The 20957-nt window shown below is 48.6% G+C and overlaps 1 protein-coding gene across 8 annotated transcripts in view; it reads right to left on the reverse strand.

The window, feature by feature from the left end:
* SLC39A11 (solute carrier family 39 member 11) overlaps positions 1-20957 on the reverse strand; it is a 424377-nt gene that overhangs the window by 227686 nt on the left and 175734 nt on the right. For 7 of the 8 annotated variants that reach the window (XM_059908944.1, XM_059908941.1, XM_059908947.1 and 4 more), the window contains one exon: positions 6404-6545. In XM_059908944.1, the coding sequence (XP_059764927.1) occupies positions 6404-6545 (142 nt within the window). The remainder of the gene's footprint in view (positions 1-6403; positions 6546-20957) is intronic. The other variant, XM_059908945.1, reaches the window with a different exon arrangement.

Below are 20957 nucleotides of genomic sequence, written 5' to 3' on the forward strand. Positions count from 1 at the left end.
GGGAGGGATGGAAGAATGAAGGAAGGGAACCTAGTAAGAGCTTGTGCCACCTGGTGTTCCTTCAGGTGGGTTACCATCCACGGGAAGACAACGTTTCAAAAACATTGTTAAGCACTATTATGGGCTGAGTCGTGTCCACCTGAAATCCATGCACTGAAGCCCTAAGCCCCAGTACTCACAATTTACCTGTATTTGGAGATAGGGTTTTTAAAGAGGTAATTACATTAAAATGAGGTCATTGGGGTAGACCCTAATCCACAGGACTGGTAAGAGGAGGAGATCAGGACACAGGCAGAGGGAAGACCGGGTGCGGACACAGGGAGAAGGCAGCCGTCTACAAGCCAAGGAGAGAGGCCTCGGGAGAAGCCAACCCTGCCCACACCTTGATCTCAGACCTCAAGCCTCCGGAACTGTGAGAAAATCGATTTCCGCCGCACAAGCCACTCATCCTGTGGTGCTTTGTTAGGGCAGCCCAAGCAAACGTATACAAGTACCAGACTGCCTTCTAGGCCTGGGCCTCATGAAAATGCACTCCAAGTTGGCTGCCTAGCTCAGAAAATCGGGACAGGAAAAGAAATTAAAAAAAAGCAAATAAACAGGAAAAGTGCTGTTGGAGTGGTAAATATGAGGCAGGCAGAATGTAACATTCATCAGAAGCAGAAGAATCTATAAAATGTATCCACCTAATAATGTTCCCCTGAGTCAAAACACTCAGGCCACCCACACAGAGCCCTGTTCCGGAGGGTATTTCTGTACCACTTCCTTATTTTATTTAACATCCATGATGCTAAAGAGCTCCTGGTAATTATTATCGTTGAACACTTTACTTTATCCTTTGGCAAAATATTTTGGGTTTTTTTTTGTTTGTTTTTTGTTTTGGAATTAAGACGTGGCATATTTTAATAGCCTAATAGCCTCAGTGCTATTGCCATGTGCTGACAGGTTGGGTTCGTGCCCTTTTGAATGAAGAAGCCCAGGTTACAGGCCCTCACCCGGAAAGGATGGAGCAAAAGCTAGGACCTGCCTATTTTTCAGGTCCCAGGCAACTCCTCTCAAGGAGGCCAGGAGAAGACTTGAAAATGTCCCCTGACCAACCAGTTATAGAAAAAAAAAAAAAAAGAGTCTAATTGCTAAAACCACATGCCAAGACATTAAATTACATGAATAACTGTGAAGTCATTCTTTCATCTGTAGAGAGCTTACTGATAAAAATTCAAAATTACGAATAACCTCTCAGAGACTTCCCTAAACACATTATTTTGGAGACCTAGTCATAAAAAAAATAAATAAATAAATCAAAATTTCTCCTAAGAGCTACATCTGGCTCCTGATCAAATTTAAGTGTACTAAATTTGACTGGAAATATCGGTGACAGAAGTCAAGAAGACTTGGAAAATTAGAAGATATGGGAGAAGAAAAAGGTGATTGTCAGAGGAAGCTTGAAGCTGTTTAAAAAAAGTCCTCTTTGCTTCCCTGGGATTCGGCTATCTTAAAGGATTTTGGTGCCAAGGAAATCTAGGAGCTGGGAGTTGAATACACGTGGCTGGTCTTACAGAGTGAACAGGCAGCTGGCCTCCGAGAAGGGATCTCACCCCACAGCGACGGCTTCCCAGCCCCAGACCCACACGTTGTGCTGGAAAATATAATCCTCCAAAGACCAACCAGTGTGAAAACCCTTCAGCTAAAGAAACTGTCCCCGGTTAGGACGTAACACGTGAGCGGGAGTAAAACACTGTCGATAACTGATGCCTCCACGTTCAACAGTTGATCAAGTCTCTTCCCAGAGGCACCGAAGGGAGGATACTTAAAGGCGAAAACAGGGGAGAGGAATGATTCCAAGTACATGAGTGAAAGACAACAGTATGATACCTGGAGGAGAGGTGGGGGCGCCTTGGAGAGGGGGAAGGGCATCAGAGCACATCCAAGCGCCTTCCTGACTCTCAGTGGACAAGCCCTGTAGATGCTCATCTCGGGGTCGGGCACTTGGGAACCTTGAGCTGGAAAAGGCAAAGTCTGTCTCCCAAGATCAGCTCTAGTTCTATGGGAAGATGCCACCCAGCAAGTCCAGAGCACAACCAATGAGGAATTCCTAAGATACAAACAAATACATGTGACTGGAGTTGGCAGTTTCTCCAAATTTATAAGCCACTTGACGCTAGGTCTGCATCGGTTTCGTTGTGCAAAACATGGTTGCTCATCTGCCAGGCTGTCCAGGTAGAATTATCATTGCCAGGTGAATTCTCCTAACATAAAAGAATAAGGCATCAAGGAAAAATGTGTTTCTAACCAGAGTTTCTTACGGCTTACTCTTGCCTGACTTAAATCGCCGTTCACTTCTCCACCCAACAAGCTTTGGAAAGGTTTATAGATAATAAATAGAAGCCACTTCACAACTAATTTCCCAAATTAAATCCACCTCTTTCTGTCCTGGAGAATAATGCCTACTTCTGTTCCTTCCACAGGTACACAAAATTACAGACAGTCCTCCATCTGCCATGATAATGGATCCATGAGAAAAAAACCCTTGAAAAGTTTCAGCTTCCTCTCTCAGAACAAACAACATATGGAAATGGGGCAGTTAACAATTACCCTTCTTTAAAAAAAAAATGGTTCTGACAAACCCAGGGGCAGGACAGGAATAAAGACGCAGACATACAGAATGCACTTGAGGACACGGGGAGGGGGAAGGGTAAGCTGGGACGAAGTGAGAGAGTGGCATGGACATATACACACTACCAAATGTAAAATAGATAGCTAGTGGGAAGCAGCCGCATAGCACAGGGAGATCAGCTCTGTGCTTTGTGTCCACCTAGAGGGGTGGGATAGGGAGGGTGGGAGGGAGACGCAAGAGGGAGGAGATATCGGGATATATGTACACATACAGCTGATTCACTTTGTTGTATGGCAGAAACTAACACAACATTGTAAAGCAATTATACTCCAATAAAGATGTTAAACTAAAAAAAAAAAAAATTTAGCCTAAAGAGAGTGCTAGTGAGAAAAAAAAAGTCCACTGGAGGCTGAATGGGGGAGGCTGAGGCAAAAAAGCCAAGTTCTAGATAAACACTGGGGTCGTGGAGCCATCTGAAATGTGATGGACGTTATAGATCTTTGCCTTCCAAAATCACGTATCTTTTTGCATTAGATTCCAAGAGGTTCATAAATCCTTTGCTGCCCACTCATGGACCCCAGATGTACAGAACCCTTGGCCTTGTTTCTAGAATTTACTCGACAATAGAATTGCCCACAGAGGTGTATGCATGAAAGTGCTCTCTGCCACTTTCTTTATAATAGCAAAAGAGTGTAAACACCCTAAAGGGCCATCAAGAGGGGACTAATTAGGTAAGAAGATCATGGCCAAGAATAAGAATCAATGAATGCCCAGGAAACAAAAACCAAAATGTGTTATTAAGTGAAAAACACAAGGCACAGAATAACAGGCCAAGTATGATGGTATAAACATAATATTTCTGAAAGGAAACACAAGAACCTAGAAACAGTGTTTGTGTCTGAGATGGGAACCTAGACCCTAAGGGATCTGAAGGTGGAAGAAAATTTACTTTTATTTGTAATCCATGTTATTACTTTCTTAATTAAAAGAAAGCTAGCTGGAGAGAGATAAATAGTTGAGGGGGGTGGGAGAGAGAGAGACAGACAGAGAGAGAGAGACTGATTTATAAGAACTTCTGGTCTAGCGAAGTCCCAAAATATCCCCGGCCCTGAGAACAGTTGATATTGTAAAACATTTGGCACCAAGACGTACACAGGAAGGCACTCATAAATGCATAAATGCTTCTCCCAGCTTGGGCTGCTGGCGATGCTCAGAGCAGCCTTACCTCCTCTCCACAGTGTGGTTTTTCTGGCTTTTCCTCTTGTTGAACCAATTATGGGACATTATAACAGCAGCGCCAACATTATTTTTTAAAGGCTGATGTTATTCACTAAACACCCATTAAACCAATCTCCGGGCTCCATTTACAGCTAGCTCAAGGGCAAATCCAGATGGTAGTACAAATAACACGTATTCAGACTTGATCTGCACAAGGCCAGCCATCAAATAGCCATTACCAGTTTTAAAGTCTTCAACTGCCTGACAGCCACAGGTGTGTCCAGGTGAGAAGAAGGGCAACCTTTCCGGAGGTGGCTGGGTTCCCTCGGTCTCTGCAGACCATCTTTGCGCTCCCCCAAGGGCTGCATTTGCCTCTGTATCTGAACAGTTAGCAACAACGACTGAGGGTTGCTTGGTAACCTGGTAACAGGCGATGCCTAGGTGTTTCTGAGCAGAGGACGGGTTGCATCGTCTCCCACGCAGTCTCCGCTCACGGCTCCACCCTGGGGTGGCCAAGAAGATCCAGCAATCCTGGGAGACTTTCCAGGAAAGTCAACTCCCGCTGGCCCTATATTCCCATGGCCCCAGCGGAAAAGGTTCATCTCAAAGGGATCGCCCCTTTTTACCTTTTTTTTTTTTTTTGATTGATTGACAGGCACTGAACCTTCCCCCCTGTGGCCTTGAAGATTGAAAAAATGGGATAGAATAAAATCTGCCCAATTTCTTCATCATAGAGAAGGCTCAGAATCAGGAATGTAAATATGGCATTGGAGTGATTTGGGTATTTCTTATTAAAAAATATACTGGTCTGTAGTTTTCTTGTGATGCCTTGATATCCATTTGGTATCAGGGTATTACTGGCCTCAGAATAAATTAAAAGGTGCTCCTATTCTATTTTTATAGCAAAAAAAAAAAAAAAATCAGGACCATAAAGTCTCCTATTTTATTTTTATACCGAAAAACAAAAAAAGAATCAGGACCATAATGTCTCCTATTTTATTTTTATAGCAAAAAAAAAAAAAAAAAGAATCAAGACCATAAAGTCTCCTATTTTATTTTTATAGCAAAAAAAAAAGAGAATCAGGACCATAATGTCTTCATAGGGGATCACAGGAGCTCCACGACAGGACAGCTGGGGAGAACTGAGAGAAAGCCTCCTGTCCCTGTGTTCCCACGACCCGGCATGGAAAATGACGATCTCTGCTGGGGGATGGTGCCCCACGCTGGCCACTGGCAGCTCCTGACTCTCCAATAAGAGGAGAACAGCAGACGGCACCGAGCGGTTCTGATTTGAGTATGAATGACAAGCGTGACTGGACACAGCGGGCAGGTTTTTCGTGCTCACCCTCTATTACTTGAGCTCATGTTAGATGGATTTTCGTTTCCTGATTACATCCCACATCCAAAGCGGCAGGCGGCAGTGAGCCGCAACCCAAGTGGAGAAGGTATTCGAGTTCTCCATGAATAATTCATGCAGGACATAAGCTGAACACAGATAATTGAGAACTGGCCGGGGCACTGCTGTAACTTTTGTACGTTTACTGTACCGCGGTCTAGCAATCACCTCAGCCGACACAGGGTGGAAACAGCAAATTAACGTGCCAGCCCGGAAACATGAAAGGACTTTCTCCCTTAAATCACTAACGTGAAGACAGCGACTGGTCACCAGTCTGTTTCTCCCCGGCGCACCTGTGGGAGAACTCCAAGCGAGGCAGGAGGCAGCCGCTCTCAACACCCTTTGCCTGGTTTTAGTTCCCGAGTCTGAGGTTTACAGAAGTGGGGAGGGGGAGGGACAAACGTTTCACAGCCTTGGTGGGGGGGGTGGGGAGAGGGGGAGGGGGTGGCGCTCGCCCGCTAAACATGGGACTTGAATAAATGCAAAGGAAAAAACAGGCATCCACCTCTCCTGGTGCAAACTGGTGCTTAAATTAGCCAACTGCCCTTGGTGAGCCATGACCGGGCAAGGAGCGGGGAGTCCTACACGGAGACTGGAAACCGGCATGATCCTCTGAACTCCTTCTCAGGGGGCACTGGCCCAGTCTGCATCTCCCCGACGGAGATTCAGGAATTCCTACCCGATTCCTCTTGAGGGACGCAGTCCCTCTAACTTAAGACAAAAGGCATGACTTTGCCATCAGTGTTTTCAGGTTTTCTGGCTCCAAACTGAATCAGTGAGAGCAACAGTCAGTTTCCCCAGATGGACCAGAAAGATGAAAGTCACGTAAATGGAAAGGAACATCCAGGGTCCATCAGGGAGGGGGAGACCGAGGGACAGATGTCCATCCACTCCAACCCAAACCAGTCCAATCCCATCAGAGTGGCCCTGGCCCACTTGTCCAAGTTGGAAAAGCAATCAAAAGGCCCTGTTACCTCCTGTGCACTAAGCGGGTGGTTTGGAGAACCAACGGGGAAGGAAAGCACGGGGCCAGACGCTGGCTCAGCGCCGTGCGACAGTGGGGTAGGTACTTTGCGAGGACAGGACACAGCACCTGGCATTTCCCTGCCATCCCTCCCGCCACCAGGCCTGAGTCTCCCCTGTCTCACTCGGCCCCGGGTCTGCAGCAGGGAGCTTGCCTGAAAGAAGCCCAGCTCTACCTATCCGGATGGAAAGTTCACTCTCGGGGAAGAGCAGCCTGGGACCCTCAGCATCAGACTTCTTCATCAACGCAGGGTCGAGGTTCAGTGCCAGGGCCATCTGGGGGTCTTCTGCTGCACCCTGAAACGAGAAGCAGGGGCATCACCGTAACACCTCTCTGCCTTCACTCCCCCGGCCCCTCCAGCTCCCGGCAGCCAAGGTGGTTTGCCCTTCTCTACCGAGAGCCCCGGGCCAGCCCCAGCTGTCAGGCTGGGCTGAGTCATGAGCAAGGCGACAAGCTTTCCGGCTGCAGAACTTTGAGGATGACAACAACGGGACCTGAGGCGTCGGTGCTGATCCTAGAAATGGGAAGAACACACACTGGGAAAGAGCGGGTCAAACATCAAACCCCCCTCCACGATTCATCACCGCCGGGCAGATGGCAGAACGGACTCAGTTCCCCAACTGTCAAAAGAAGCCTGGAGGGCAGGTCCGCTCAATGGCAGCCTTGGAGCAGGCACCAAGGTCACCACCTCTCCAGAGATCAAAAGGGGACGAGAGTCAAACAAAAGCACCTCAAAGGAGGGAAAGTGACAGTCGTGGAGGACACAGCACAGTTGGAGGCAAGCCCAGACAGCCTTAAGTCACCATGTCCCTTCTGCTTTGTCCGTAACCAGTCATTTTGACTGCTTTTGCATTAACTACGCAAAGTCTTGATTTTGATCCCCATGTTTATTTAACAAATATTTATTGACTGCCAACTGTGTGGCTACTTGGTGAACGAACAAAGTTCTAGCTCTCATGGAGCTTATGTTCCAGTGGAACACAGGAGGAGAAAACAGGTGAACCTACAATGGGGCTGTGAGCTTCTCCTCCAAAGACATCGGCAAGAAGCCGCTGACCCTAGGGAAGGTGAACAGAATCATCTCGATGGGGAAAGGAACGGCAGGTATTTTTTGAAAACCAGGCAAAAATAGTTCTAAACAGAAGTTTCCATTTCAAATGTGTGTCCCAGGACTTCCCTGGTGGCGCAGTGGACAAGCCTCCGCGCTCCCAATGCAGGGGGCCCGGGTTCAATCCTTGGTCAGGGAACTAGATCCCGCATCCATGCTGCAACTAAGAGTTCGCATGCCACAACTAAGGAGTCCACGAGCCGCAACTAAGGAGCCCGCCTGCCACAACTAAGACCCACTGCAAATTAATTAATTAATAATAAATAAACGTGTGTCCCTAATAAGGGAGAGAAGAAGGCTTATTAATCCAATCACTGAAATGTATCTATTCATAAGCAAATACTGAAACTGTTTTCTTGGGTAAGTTTCATGAATGAATCTCACAAATGTTATGCCTGGCTGTGTCTTACACACACACACACACACACACACACACACACACACCCCTTCTTGTTTTCTCATCATCATGTTGATCAGGGATCAGAAAGAGAAACTAATGATTCTGACATTTTACTTCATTATTTCTGTCCAACTAAATGTGAACAACGAAAACATAAACCCTTCCTCTCACATCCTCTCATTTCTCCAATATATTGATATTGTCCTAATCATTTATTTACAATGTCTTCTATAATGCATTTTTTTAATTGAAGTATAGTTGATTTACAATTTTGTGTTAATTTCTGCTGTACAGCAAAGTGATTCAGTTTTATACACACACACACACACACACACACACACACACACACACACTCCTTTTCACATTCTTTTCCATTATGGTTTATCACAGGATATGGAATACAGTTCCCTTATAATGCACTTTAAGAAGGATGCCGACACCTCCTTTAACTTTGCTTTAAAAGGGAAAAAAAGCCTGGTGGTGTGGTTTGAGCTGCCCTCGTTAAAGTTCTTAGGACCCTCTGTAGAATCCTAGGGGCTGCGGGCTTTCACCTGCTCTGTCACTGAGAGAGGCACCGAGAGAGGCAGACCGTCCCATTGTATGACCGTCCCATTGTATGAGTCAAGGTTGACGCTGCAGATGGATGATTCTTGGGGACAGAAGGGACTTGGGGAAGGCCAGCCTCTCCCCCCACCCCACCCCCACTGAGTGACAGCTGGTGTCTGCGCCATGTGCCTCGGGCCACATAGTCGCAGCTCTTTGTTTGTTTATAAGCTTTAATTATTTCTAATCCTACACCTCACGCTGACATCTGAGGAATCACTGCAGCCATAAAAGACGTGTTTCACTAGGAGAGTGTGTGTGTCGGCTGGTGTTTCTTCCTTTGTCTTGCTTCTTTTTAGAATGTGATTGATGCGGAGCTTTGGGAAGGATACAGAAAGAGAACCACTTCATTACAGCAGAGATGCGGCCACCTTAATATGCTCGGGGCTGCTGCTTTGATGGGGGCTGATCAGTCGGGTGCAGCTGGGAGAGACCCTGGTTTTAATCGAGGACAGCAGTTTTCAACTGGGGTGTCTCTGTCCGCAAGGGACATCTGGCAATGGGCGTTTTTGTATGTGGGCGTGGGGGGAGAGGAAGGGTGCGGACATCTAGTGGGTAGAGGCCAGCGATGCTGCTAAAAGCCCCACGTCATGCAGGACGGCTCCCACCACAGAGGATGATGCGGCCAAATGCCAATAGTGTTGAAGTTGAGAAACCCGGCTTCAGAAAGATTTAGGACGATCAGGACCTCCCTGTATTGCTGGTCATGCTGAGAATGCACAGACCCTCTTTTTATTGTCAAGATAAGAATTTTCCCGCTTCCTCCAGGAAGCCTGCCTTTCACGTGTTTGGCAAACTTATATTAAGCATCAACTGTGCACCAGAACCATTTTAGGTCCTGATGGTACAAAACAGTCAAGTCCCCTCTCCTCACGGATTTTCCAGAGACAGACAATAAACTAACAATAAATTATAAAGTCGAGGGCCAGGTCGGGATAATGTTGAGAAGAAAAACAAACTCATCGCCATAGTTACACAGGACAATTGTCATGTGTACCAGGTTCAAGCCCCGTGCCAGGCATTCTTCTAGCATCTTCTAGCACCTCATTATGAAACGCAAAGCTGGAGGGCTCCTCCAGATACGGTGCTGAGGGAGGTCTCTCTGAGAAGGTGGTGTTTGAGCAATGACCTGAACAGAAGGGAACAAGCCACACTGACTTTCGAAGATGGGGTTTCAGGCAAGGAGCAGGAGGGCACACACCTCGCACCACGACCCCCCTGCCGGCCACATCCTTTGACCATTTCATCAACCTACATTCCGCTGGTTGTACTGCTTTATTTCAGCGCTGGGGGCGGGGTGTACTGATACGATCCCACCCCAGCTTCGCTTAGAGGCTGCCGTGTAAAAAGCTGGACAAAACCCCAGCAGATCCCACTTGTACCCACCCCCGTCCTGGGCACTCGGTCCCACGTGTGGCCTTGGGAAGGGCGGGGCAGCTGTGCAGCGTGGGAGTGGCAGGGGGCACCCACAGGGTGACGCCGGGGGGCAGCTTCTAGGCCCCGGCGCTCCCTGAGAATCCTTGAGCCCAGGCACCGGCCAGCCTCCCGGGGCTCCTTTCACGCTCCCTTCTGGATTCCAACATCCCCTCCCTCCACTCTCAACTGCTCATGAAGAAAACAGAGAAATACGTCCCTTGGAATTTCAAGGAACAGCCTGGCAAGGGACACCAGCCGTGCCTTGGTGGCTTTATCCTGACGTCCGTGATGTTGCGGGAGAGTCAGGAAGCACCTGCAGGGCCACGGGGGCTCTCACCCTGCAGGGCTGACGCCACCCCTTACTCCCTGGAGCCCTGTCTGCTCACCCAGCAAGGACACTGCACGTGGAGGGGATGCTGCATTGTTTCTTTTACCAGAGCCTTAAATAAACACAGCTTTGGCCTGTGCAGGGGCGACCAAGTCCCCCGGGTGGGGGGGGGGGGGGGGGAATTCCTTCTCTACATCTTCTTGCTTTGCTGAGCATGCCCCCTCTCTACTTGATATCAACACTGTCTTTCACTTCTGAGGCTTTTTTTTTTAATCTCTGCAAAGCTTTTCCATCCGGGCTACCTCACTCAATCCTTGCAGCCCCGTAAGGACGGCGAGGTGAGGGCGTGATCCCTTCCAGGGCAAACATCTGACTAATGCAAGCTGTTCTCGACTTTGCACCGCGTCCCTGAGAGCCCGCTAGGCTGCCCGTCGGCGGGGCAATGAGTCACTGTCCTCCCCCTGACCGTTTCATCTGAGTTCCCGGGACTCTGGGCAGCAACTCAGGGTTGCTGTGTCGCCTTGTAGCTCCCAAATGTCAAGGCACTGAAACACAGGCTCCTTCCCAAGCTACAAATCTCCCCCTCCTTCTAAATCACCCGCCACCCGCCACCCGCCGTGTGCTTCCCCTGCCCTCCTCCCCCGTCCCCACCCAATCCTCCAAATCCAGCTCGGTACAGAGAGCGGGGAGGGGGCTGCTGGCAGGCGCCGGGCAACATCCATCCAGGGCCAAGGAACTTGAGATCATTGTCCTCTTGTGACTGTTATTATTATTATTATTAATGGTTGGGGCAAATCCCTGGCCCAGAATAAACAGAGCAACTTCCACCCACTCTGAAAAGACAGCGCCAAGAGACATGAGCTGGAAAAGCCTAGCACTTTCCAGAAGGAAAAGAGGGAGAGTGGAGAGACAGGGAAAGAAGGAGGAAACAAAATGAGGTGGGAAGGGAGGAAAGCAGCCCTGCAACACGCTCGACGTGAAAGCAAAAGAACTTCAAAACATAATATGTACGTCTCCCCCAAGGAATAAAATCCAGACGCTGTTCATCGGCGTTTGCTGCCCCAGGAAGACAACTGCTGGCTGCTGACGTTTCTACAGCCCCAAAGAGACGAGCCACAAAAGGACTGAAAGCCTGGAGCGCAACCCGACAGGATGCAGGCGCCTCCAAAGGAAGTCTGCGACGGCAACGACAGCCCCCCACGCAAAGCACAAATGGAAACTCGCCACGAGGTCCCGAAGCCCCGCAGGCCCCGCAGCCCCCAGAACTCAGGGCAACCAGCTGGATGCGTTCGCCCGCATCCCAACAGCACCCGCCCCTGCGCTCACCTGTCTCTGGTTCTCCTCCCGCTGGGACATACCATTGCTGTTACCAGCCGTCAGGGGAAGCAGAGCACGTCAACCTCCGATACTCGCCCACGTGCTCGTGGCGAGCCCGACCTCCGCCGGACCCACACAGGCACACCCTCTATCATGCCGATTCGGGCCACGGGGGTCCTCCGGGATGTCTCTGCGCCTCCCCGGCCCTGTGGAGAGCAGTCTCTTTAACTGAGCTTTGTCAGGGGGCCACGGGTCCCTGATGAAGAGCAAAGGGAAAGGTCGCAGGATTCACGGGTGCCCCTTGCCAGCCACACACAGCCCGAGCAAGGTGGGCGCTCCACCCCAGTGGGGAAGCCGCAGTGCGTCCCCGCCCCAGGGACCCAGGCGCACTGATGCTGGGGGTTGGGGGGGCCTGGCATCCCCGAGCAGACTTTGTCCTCTCCCCCCACCGCCCCACCAGCTGCTGCCTCTGCCTTCCCCACTTAACCCAGACACACAGGGTGAGGGGAAACAGTGGATGCTGTTTTCATTACTAAGAAATTGCAATAATAATGACACTCATACCACGATCTGAAATTATTCCACATAATGGAAAAAAAATTAAATGTCGCCCCGATCACCAGCCAGAATATGGGTGATGCTTACATAATAGATGACCTTCTCTCCCGGGGAGGCCGGTAGCGCCCTGCTGCCTGGGGCCAGGCGGGCACGGGGCTGTGAGCGGCCGGCCTCACAGCAAACAGGGACACAGAGTGGCAGAGGGGACAAGTAGTTGCTGTCTTCCCTGCCTCGTTTGCCTACACATTGAGGGATCCCGGGTCATAGCCAGGAGCCCTAAAGACAAGGAGAATGGCAACCCAAAGTCCTTGGTCCCTACTGGTTTGGGAAGCACAGTTCATCTCGCCTGAGCACACTAGGATTCCACCCCAACCCAGTTCCGTCCCTTCTCCCTACAGTAACAGCATGGCATCTCGTCTGTTGCCAGTGAAGCAGGTTTTCAAGCTTCTAACTGTTCCATCCTTGATGCTTTTAAAATCCTGGCTGAGGAAGCCTGAGCTCCCTCTTCCAGGAAGCCTTCCTGGATAAACCCAGCCTAGTCGGGATTAAATGCGCCTCCCTCTCTGTGCTCCCCTGACATCCCACACATGTTTCCCTCATCACATTTGCCAAACTGCGCAGTAACTCTCGGTTTCCTTGGCTATCTCAAAATCGTGAGATTCTCAAAGCAGGAGCTGTGTCCTCCGGCTCTCCTATGAGGGCCTAGCACAGCGTCCAGAAACCAAGAACTCAGTGAATTTACAGGAATGAGCGATACTACAAAACCTCCGAAATGAGAGGGGAAATGCTGTATAAGACAGAAGACAAAGATCCGGGTAAACACAAAATGTTTAGGCCGTGAGAAAGAAGGCAAAGTGGTTCAGTGCAGGGAGGGCAAGAAAAGGCTTAAAAGTATCAAGAGTTTCTAGGTAATGACAAAAAGCATGACTTTCTACCCAACGCCAGCTTCTCTCCCCTTGATGATTGTGTAAGGTCCTCAACATCAGCCCTGAGACCACGTGGGGATGGGCAGCCCCCTACCCTGTGACTCTCCACCCAAAGGCTCCAACTCTACTCCCCTTCCGGGTACAAATACTCAGAGCGGGGCAGCTCAGCTCACTTCCCGGAAGGTAAGATCTTTCCACCCCGAAGCCCAGGATCCCACCAAGGCCACATCTTTCAGCTTCCCCCCCATTTCCTCCACGACCTCAGCCTAAAGCTTCCCAAAGGCAAAGTTAATTACAGAGTTCTAGTTATGTTTAAGCTATGTAAGTATGCTGTTACTCAAACTATCTTTTTAGGGACAAAACCTTCTCCTATTTCTGATGCCAAATTACTATTCATAATCAAGCCTATTTAATCACGTACAACAGATTCTAAAGCACCACACAGCTCTCTCTGCAAAGGTACAGCTCCCTGAGGGTCTGCAAAGATAGCCCTCCAATCGCCACTCCACGTAAGTGGCTCTGTGCTGTGTTCCAAAGAGCCAGGTTTCCTACTAGCATGGTTGACAGAGAGACGGCGAGTGGCAGAATTTTCCAAACCATTATACTTTTTCTTACAACTCAAAATATGACTTTTCCTTAAAACAATAATATAAATCTAAATGAACGCAAATACCTAAGTACAATGAAGTATTTTCTTTCTAATCCTCAATGATTATCCTTAATCCTAGAAGTCATTAAAATATATCTATAAAATCCACATTGACACACTACTATATATAAAATAGATAACTAATAAGGACCTACTGTGTAGCACAGGGAACTCTACTCAATACTCTGTAATGGCCTACATGGGAAAAGAATCTTAAAAAGAGTGAATATATGTATATGTATAACTGATTCACTTTGCTGTACACCTGAAACTAACACAACATTGTAAATCAACTATACCCCAATAAAAATTAATTAAAAAAAAAAAATCCAGGCTGAGCCTTTTCTGACTTCTTAATATTTTGAGAACCCCCAGCTGGTCTTTCCAGGCAACTTTTTCTGACCTCTGTTATCCTTTTGGAGAATATCAGATTCCTCCAGAAATCTGCTAAAAGACAAGATTTCTCTTCTCAGGAAAAACAATGCATGCGTATTAGACACTTATTGTTGGTAACAAAATACCCCAAAACTTAGTGGCTTAGAACATCAATCAGTTATTATTGCTAGATTCTTCTCCATGAGGCCTGTCGTCCTCCAGCAAGCTAATTGGGCTCATTCATATGGCAAACTCGGGTTTCAGGGGCAGCAAGAGAAGGAAATATCCAATGTCAAGTGCTATAGTCAAGTCTGCTTGCACCACATATGGTACCACAGCAGGTCAATGACCACCCAGACTGAAGGGATGGATAAACCAACTGTACCTCTTGTTGTGTGTGTGGGGGCGATGGGGGGGGGGCCAGGGTCATGTGTCATCGTATGGATGACAACAGGGGGAGAATTTGTGGCCATCTGTGCAAACAACCACAGCACATAGGCACAGACAGACAAAATGCAGCCTTCTTGATCCATGGGTGAACCTCAAAACTCAATCTCACACGCCTAAAACAGTGCTTCTCCAATGGGGACCCAAGGACATATTCGCAGAGGTCGGAAAGTTTTCTATAAAATTTTTTCAAGTTTGTATTTTCATTTAAACTATAATCGAGGGCTTCCCTGGTGGCGCAGTGGTTGAGAATCTGCCCGCCAATGCAGGGGACACGGGTTCGAGCCCTGGTCCGGAAAGATCCCACGTGCTGTGGAGCAACTAAGCCCGTGCGCCACAACTACTGAGCCTGCGCTCTAGCGCCCACGAGCCACAACTTCTGAGCCCGCGTGCCACAACTACTGAAGGCTGCGTGCCTAGAGCCCATGCTCCACAACAAGAGAAGCCACCGCAATGAAAAGCCCGCTCGCCGCAACTAGAGAAAGCCCGCGCACAGCAACGAAGACCCAACGCAGCCAAAAATAAACACAAATAAATAAATTTTTAAAAATAAAATAAAAATAAGCTATAATCGAAAGAAAAAATAATAACACCACAATCTGAATCACCAGGGTGGCCTCTTTATAGCCAAATCCTACCTCTGGATTTCAGTGCCTTTGTTGGCCTTTGTGTTTATGACGGAGCGGGGACCGAGCCGTACTGCTTTCACCGTTGAGGGCTAATTGTTGAGGGCAGGCTCAATGGACAGATGATACTGGGAGCCAAGCTCAGGCCAAATACCTTCGTGAAGCCCTGTGTAGATGGGGGAGGTTCCCAAGTAGTTCTAGAACAGCGGGAGAACTGATTCCTTCCAGCAGTATTCCTGGGACAGACCTGCCAGAAGCAAAGGCAGCTGATGGCGGCAGTCAGCACACCTGGCTCTCGGAATTGGTGGTTTATTTTTGGCAAAACCTCGTCTGCCACATCACAAAAATGTTGTTGGTTTTGATTTGATCGGTTTTGTTGTTTTGATGTGAACTGACACGTTCTGGTTTCATGACTGGGGAAGATCCAAAAGCATAAGGACTAACATATACCTTAACGTCATGCTCGTGCGTATTCAGGCTTATAAATGCGTCTATAACGGGACAGTCAAAATAGCTCGAATCAACCTTGGGACTGTGTGAGCTTTACTTCCTTTCAAATGAATACGTACATTGAGTCAAACGGCGAAAAAAACACTGGTCTACAGGGCGAAACAACGGGTTCTCCTCCTCTGGGTTTCCCTCCATATCAACTCTCCTTCAAAATACAGCAATGTCTGCCTTCCCTTCTCTAAAACTGAGAACTTAACAGTACACAGTGACCCAGTGATGGTTCTTCTATGCTCAGAATAATGGAAACTGTTGAAGTCACAACTCTCTGGGCCTCCTGTAGCCAAAGCAGCGTGTTGACCGAGACACCATACACACTTCTGTGTGTGGACACAAATCTCCTGAATCACCCCTTTTGTCCTGAGCAGCCATTTCCCAGGGTCCCCTGTTCCTTGAGATGCTTCAAGAGAAAGGATTCCACAGATAAACGTGGAAAACTTGAGCACGGCCGTACAGAAGAGACAAAGACTCTAAGTCCCACAGCAAAGAAGCGGTTTTGTTTAAACCTACATTTCCCATATTGATTTGGCCACACACAGAACCTATTAATATTCAGCAGATGAAGCCTTAGGGAAAAGTGCTCAAAGCAATCCTCTTCTGTTCCCAATGCTCAGAACATTCAGCAAAATACTTCTGCTTACACTGGAATATGATCATATTTATCCAGAAAAAAATCAAAAGGCTGGATGAGGTATCTTGGACTCAAATATCTATCACTTTCACAAATACAGGTCTGTTGATCATCCTTAAAGATGAGTCAGTAGAATGTATTGTGTGTGTGTTTCTCCCCTTGCAGTCACACCAGCTAGAGATTATGAAAACCAAGAAGGTAATTATTCTATAAAACCCAGCCCTTCCTTTTTTTTTTTTACTACTATAAATAATAGTAACAAAATAATAATTATATACATATATATATATATATATTTTTAAACAGTCTTTCTATTGTCAGTGCTGGAAAAGAGATCTTTACCAGAGCACCGCTGAGGAGAAAAAAACGAATGTTTCTGGCTCATCACCAATATATAGCTTTGACAACCATAAAATCATAAAACGATTTTTCTTGACTCTAGGAAGAAGAGAGAGAGCAAAAGGGCATCTGTAAGACAGTCACGACCCACAGGGTGAACTGATGACTCAAGAGGCCTCTTCCCATAAAATTCTGGTGAGGAATCAAAGTACTAAAACAATGCAACACCAGATCCAGGGTGAGTTGAGGCACAGAAGATGGAGTGGGTTGGAAAGAAGTATCCTTGGTATTGACCCCAATGTTTGCACAAACCCTCTTGTCTATCCCGTGCTCAGCTTCTAACCGCCTTTTCTTGTGTTGTCACACTCGATCCTCAGTATCTTTTTGTGATGTAGACAGACAGACAGCGCCACTACCCCTATTATGGGCTCAACTGTTGCACCCCTACCCTACCCCAAACCCTGCTAAAATTCATAGGTTGAAATCCTAACCCCCAGTCCCTCCGAATGGTCCTCTATTTGAAGACGGGCTCTTTAAAGATGTAATGAAATTAAATGCAGTCTTTAGATGGGATCTAATTTAATATGACTGGTGTTCCTGTAAGAAGAGGAAATCTGGACACAGACATGCATGGAGAGAAGATGATGTGAAGACACAGGGAACAAGACGGCATCTACAAGCCAAGGAGGGGGGCCTAGAACAGACCCTTCCCTCATCAGTCTTGGGAGGAACCAACCCTGCCATCACCTTGACCTTGGTCTTCCAGCTTCCAGAACTAGGAGGCAATAAATGCCTGTTGTTTAAGCCACCCAGTCTGTGGCACTTTGTTACGCAGCCCTAGCAGACGAATACACCCCCTATTTTACATTTGAGGGAACTAAGTCATGAAAGCTCAGGGCCTAACATCACACTACTCATCAGAGGCATGAGCAAGATGTGAACCCAGAACTTCGGATTCCAAATCTCCCTACTCCTCCCACCACCATGCTGTGATCAACCAGGGATACACTAAGACAAGGGGGGGCTTCAAGAAGCAACCCCACCCATATCAACCCAAAGGGTGTGCCTGGGAATGCACATACTAGGTGCCAATTTGTGAGTTGTGAGCCAGTACATTCAGCGGAGAGAGCTGTCCAAGTGTGATGTGCACACGGAGGGGTGATCAGTGGCCCTGTCTGTGGTCCTGGCAGAATCTCAGAGATACGGAGCCACGAACCACGCGTGATGGCCCATGAGAACTCACTTCACGGATGCAGATGGACAGAAGCTAGCACGATTCTATGGGGTAAGGACCCGACCGAAAACCAGGTCTCCAGGCTACAAGGGAAAAATGGGGGAATGTTACTATGGTTGTTAAAGATGATCTAAAATGAGAAGTAAGGCAGAGAGAGGTTGGTCGCCAGAAGGGACAGAGGTGCCCTCAGCGCCGTGCTAGGGGCCTCGACCCACCAGACATCTGTGCAGGGGATTGGCGTCCAGGGAATCGGAGCGAGAAGCACCCACTCCAGACCAGGAGAGGAAGTGCAGCAGCGGGACTGAGACGTCAGGAAGGCTTCAGTGTGTGTCTCCTGAACCATTTCAGGCAAAGCACGACCTTAACCGCAGTCCACCGGAGAGAGGCCTGGGAGGATGGGGTGGGGAGGCGGGGGGCAGGGTGTCGGCAGGGCCCCGGGGTGCGGGAAGGACTTCACAGCATCGTCCCTGCCTCTCAGCCTCACAGCCGATGCCTTCGTCCATCCCCCAGCCTCGGCCCCTGTTCACACGGCCAGCCGTCTTCTCAGCAGCGTCCCATCCCCATGGGGCCTTGACCAGCAGGATTTGAAACCTCGAACTGTTTCTGGAAATAGTCTTTCTGCCTCCTGATAACTGCTGCCTCCAAGGCTGAGACACACAGCTTCCTAAACGGAACTGTTGACCAGGGTCTACAGCCCAAAGGAAGCCGGCTGGGAAAGGTGGAATCAGGGGCCAGTTAGTGACTCCAAGGATGGCGGGGAGGGGAGGGGAGGGAGAGGCTCTGGAAGGGGGTGGAAATCCCTGTGCATTTTTATGCTAAGGAGCTAGTGTGCAAATGGCAGGCAAACCACTTCAAAACAGAAGCTGTGGCTTTGAAGAACATGCTTGATTTTTTTTTTTTTTTAAATGGGGCTTAATCCAAAGCATCACTCTGCTTGGAGCAGAATTAATTATTCAACTGATCTGGGCTTGATGAGGGCTTGGCAGCTGAGAAGGGTTCGAAGCAGCTTGCTTCTAAGGAATTTTTTTCTGCTTCCTGCTGTGGGTACCTGGGGACCAGCATCTTCCCTTTTTCTCTCTTTTCCAAGCCTCAGTCCCGGAGCAAACAGCCAAGCTGAGACACACAGCAGGGCCATATGAGGTCTCAGCTGCTGCACAGCAAATTACCACAAATTCAGGGCTGAAAGCAACACTCGTTTCTTATCGCTCAGTTTCCACGGTTCAAGGATCCAGGAAGGGGTTCAAATGGGTCCTTTGCTCAGAGTCTCACTGGGATAAATTCAAGATCACAGCCAGGACTTCCCTGGCGGTGCACTGGTTAAGAATCCACCTGCCAGTGCAGGGGACACAGGTTTGAGCCCTGGTCCGGGAAGATCCCACATGCCGCGGAGCAACTAAGCCCGTGCGCCACAACTACTGAGCCTGTGCTCTAGAGCTCACGAGCCACAACTCCTGAAGCCCGCGCGCCTAGAGCCCGTGCTCCACAACAAGAGAAGCCACCGCAATGAGAAGCCCGTGCACCGCAACGAAGAGCAGCCTCCGCCTGCCGCAACTAGAGAAAGCCCGTGCGCAGCAACGAAGACCCAACGCAGCCAAAAATAAAATAAATAAATCAATTTATTTTTAAAAAAAGAAAGATCACAGCCACCTGGGGCTGAGATCCCATCTGAGGCTCTCATCCAAGTGCACTGGTTCTTGGCAGAATTCAGTTTTTTGCAGATGAAGGCCAGAGGTTCCCATTTTCTCGGTGGTGGTGCTGGGGACTTCTCCCAGCAACCAGAGACCACCCTCAGGTCCCTGCAGGCAGCCCCCACGGTGGGCAATTCACAGCACGGCTACCGGCTTCTTCAAGGTCAGCAGCGGACGCTGTCTCACGTCATATCCCTCTGACCTCAAGAAGGGCCAAGACACTCTTTTAAAAGTTCACCTGATTAGGTCAGGCCTACCCAGGATACTTTCCCTATTGATGAACTAGAAGTCAACCGACAGACGACCTGAGCAGTAACTAAGGGGAGTGAAATCCCACCGAGGGGAGGGGATTCCACGGCGTGCACACCAGGGGGTGCGACTCATAGGGGCCATCTCGGGATCCCACCTACCACAATCCCTGTAGTACAAAACTCTCTCTTTAACATCCCTATCACCCTAAGATTTCTAGAGTCTAAATTTTCCCTTCGATGACTAAGTCGGAAGGCATACATTATGGACAAGATTTAGTGGTCTACCAATTCTTTGTAGCACAAAGTCTCCATCAAAGCCCCAACCTCATACAACACATCTAGTATCTTCTGGCTCATCAATAAACCATGGCAAGGCGGTGGCATATTCCAGGAGTTCTAACAGGCAGAGGTTTCGGCTCAGCCATCACTGCGGAAGAGACCGGTGGTGGCCATGGGGCCAATTGATCCATTAGGTACAGGAAGTGTAGAGCCCAGCACCCATTTTTAGGGGCCCCCCAGAATGTTTTAATCTCTTTAAAATAAGAAGAAACGAATAATAATGAAACATAATAACGAATCCAGCCTGGATTATATTCATCTTTATGCCAACACAGCTGTAAAATATAATTTTCCATCTTTTTTTTTTGGTGGAGGAAGGGGTCCACAAAGATGAACGTTCCTACGGCCCCCAAAGGTCCAAAGGTGGGCCTGGCAGTGGTGCCCCTTCAAGGTACACATGGGTTTTCCTTGCACAGCCCCCCAGTGACTCCAGAGGGCATCTGACTCTGCCTCAGAAAGAGGACTCAGGCAAGCCCAGGGTCCTACAGTGGTGACCTTTGGACTAAGTGAATTGAAAATACTGAGTGACAAAGCAGGATAGATCCCCGGCCACTGCAGGACAGTGCTGATACGCTAATTAGTCTGATGGGAACATATCAGCCTGAAGTTATAAACACGGGGCTAATAAGGCCGTGTTTAGTCCCTGGATGAGCCCCATGGTTATGTCGGAGACCTAATGACCATCAACCACCTCACCGCTGGGAGCGGATGGCCTCCAGGGGGACGTAAGGACATAAACGAAGCAATTAAAACCCTCCTCAAACGCCAGGAAATGGGCATAAGACTATTTATTATCAACAATGTCAAGAGGATCATCATCTTATTAAAAAAAGAAACAGAGAGAGGAGAAAATTGAGCGTGTCACTCGGTGTCAGAGGTAAGTATTAGGGTGACACTTGGGCTTTAAGATGGAAGGGGCCAGAGACATACCAACACGAGCTGGAGGAAAGAAAGGGCGGAAAGATG

This window comes from Balaenoptera ricei, chromosome 20 (genome assembly GCF_028023285.1).
Source record: "Balaenoptera ricei isolate mBalRic1 chromosome 20, mBalRic1.hap2, whole genome shotgun sequence".
In the NCBI taxonomy this organism is placed as follows: Eukaryota; Metazoa; Chordata; class Mammalia; order Artiodactyla; family Balaenopteridae; genus Balaenoptera; species Balaenoptera ricei.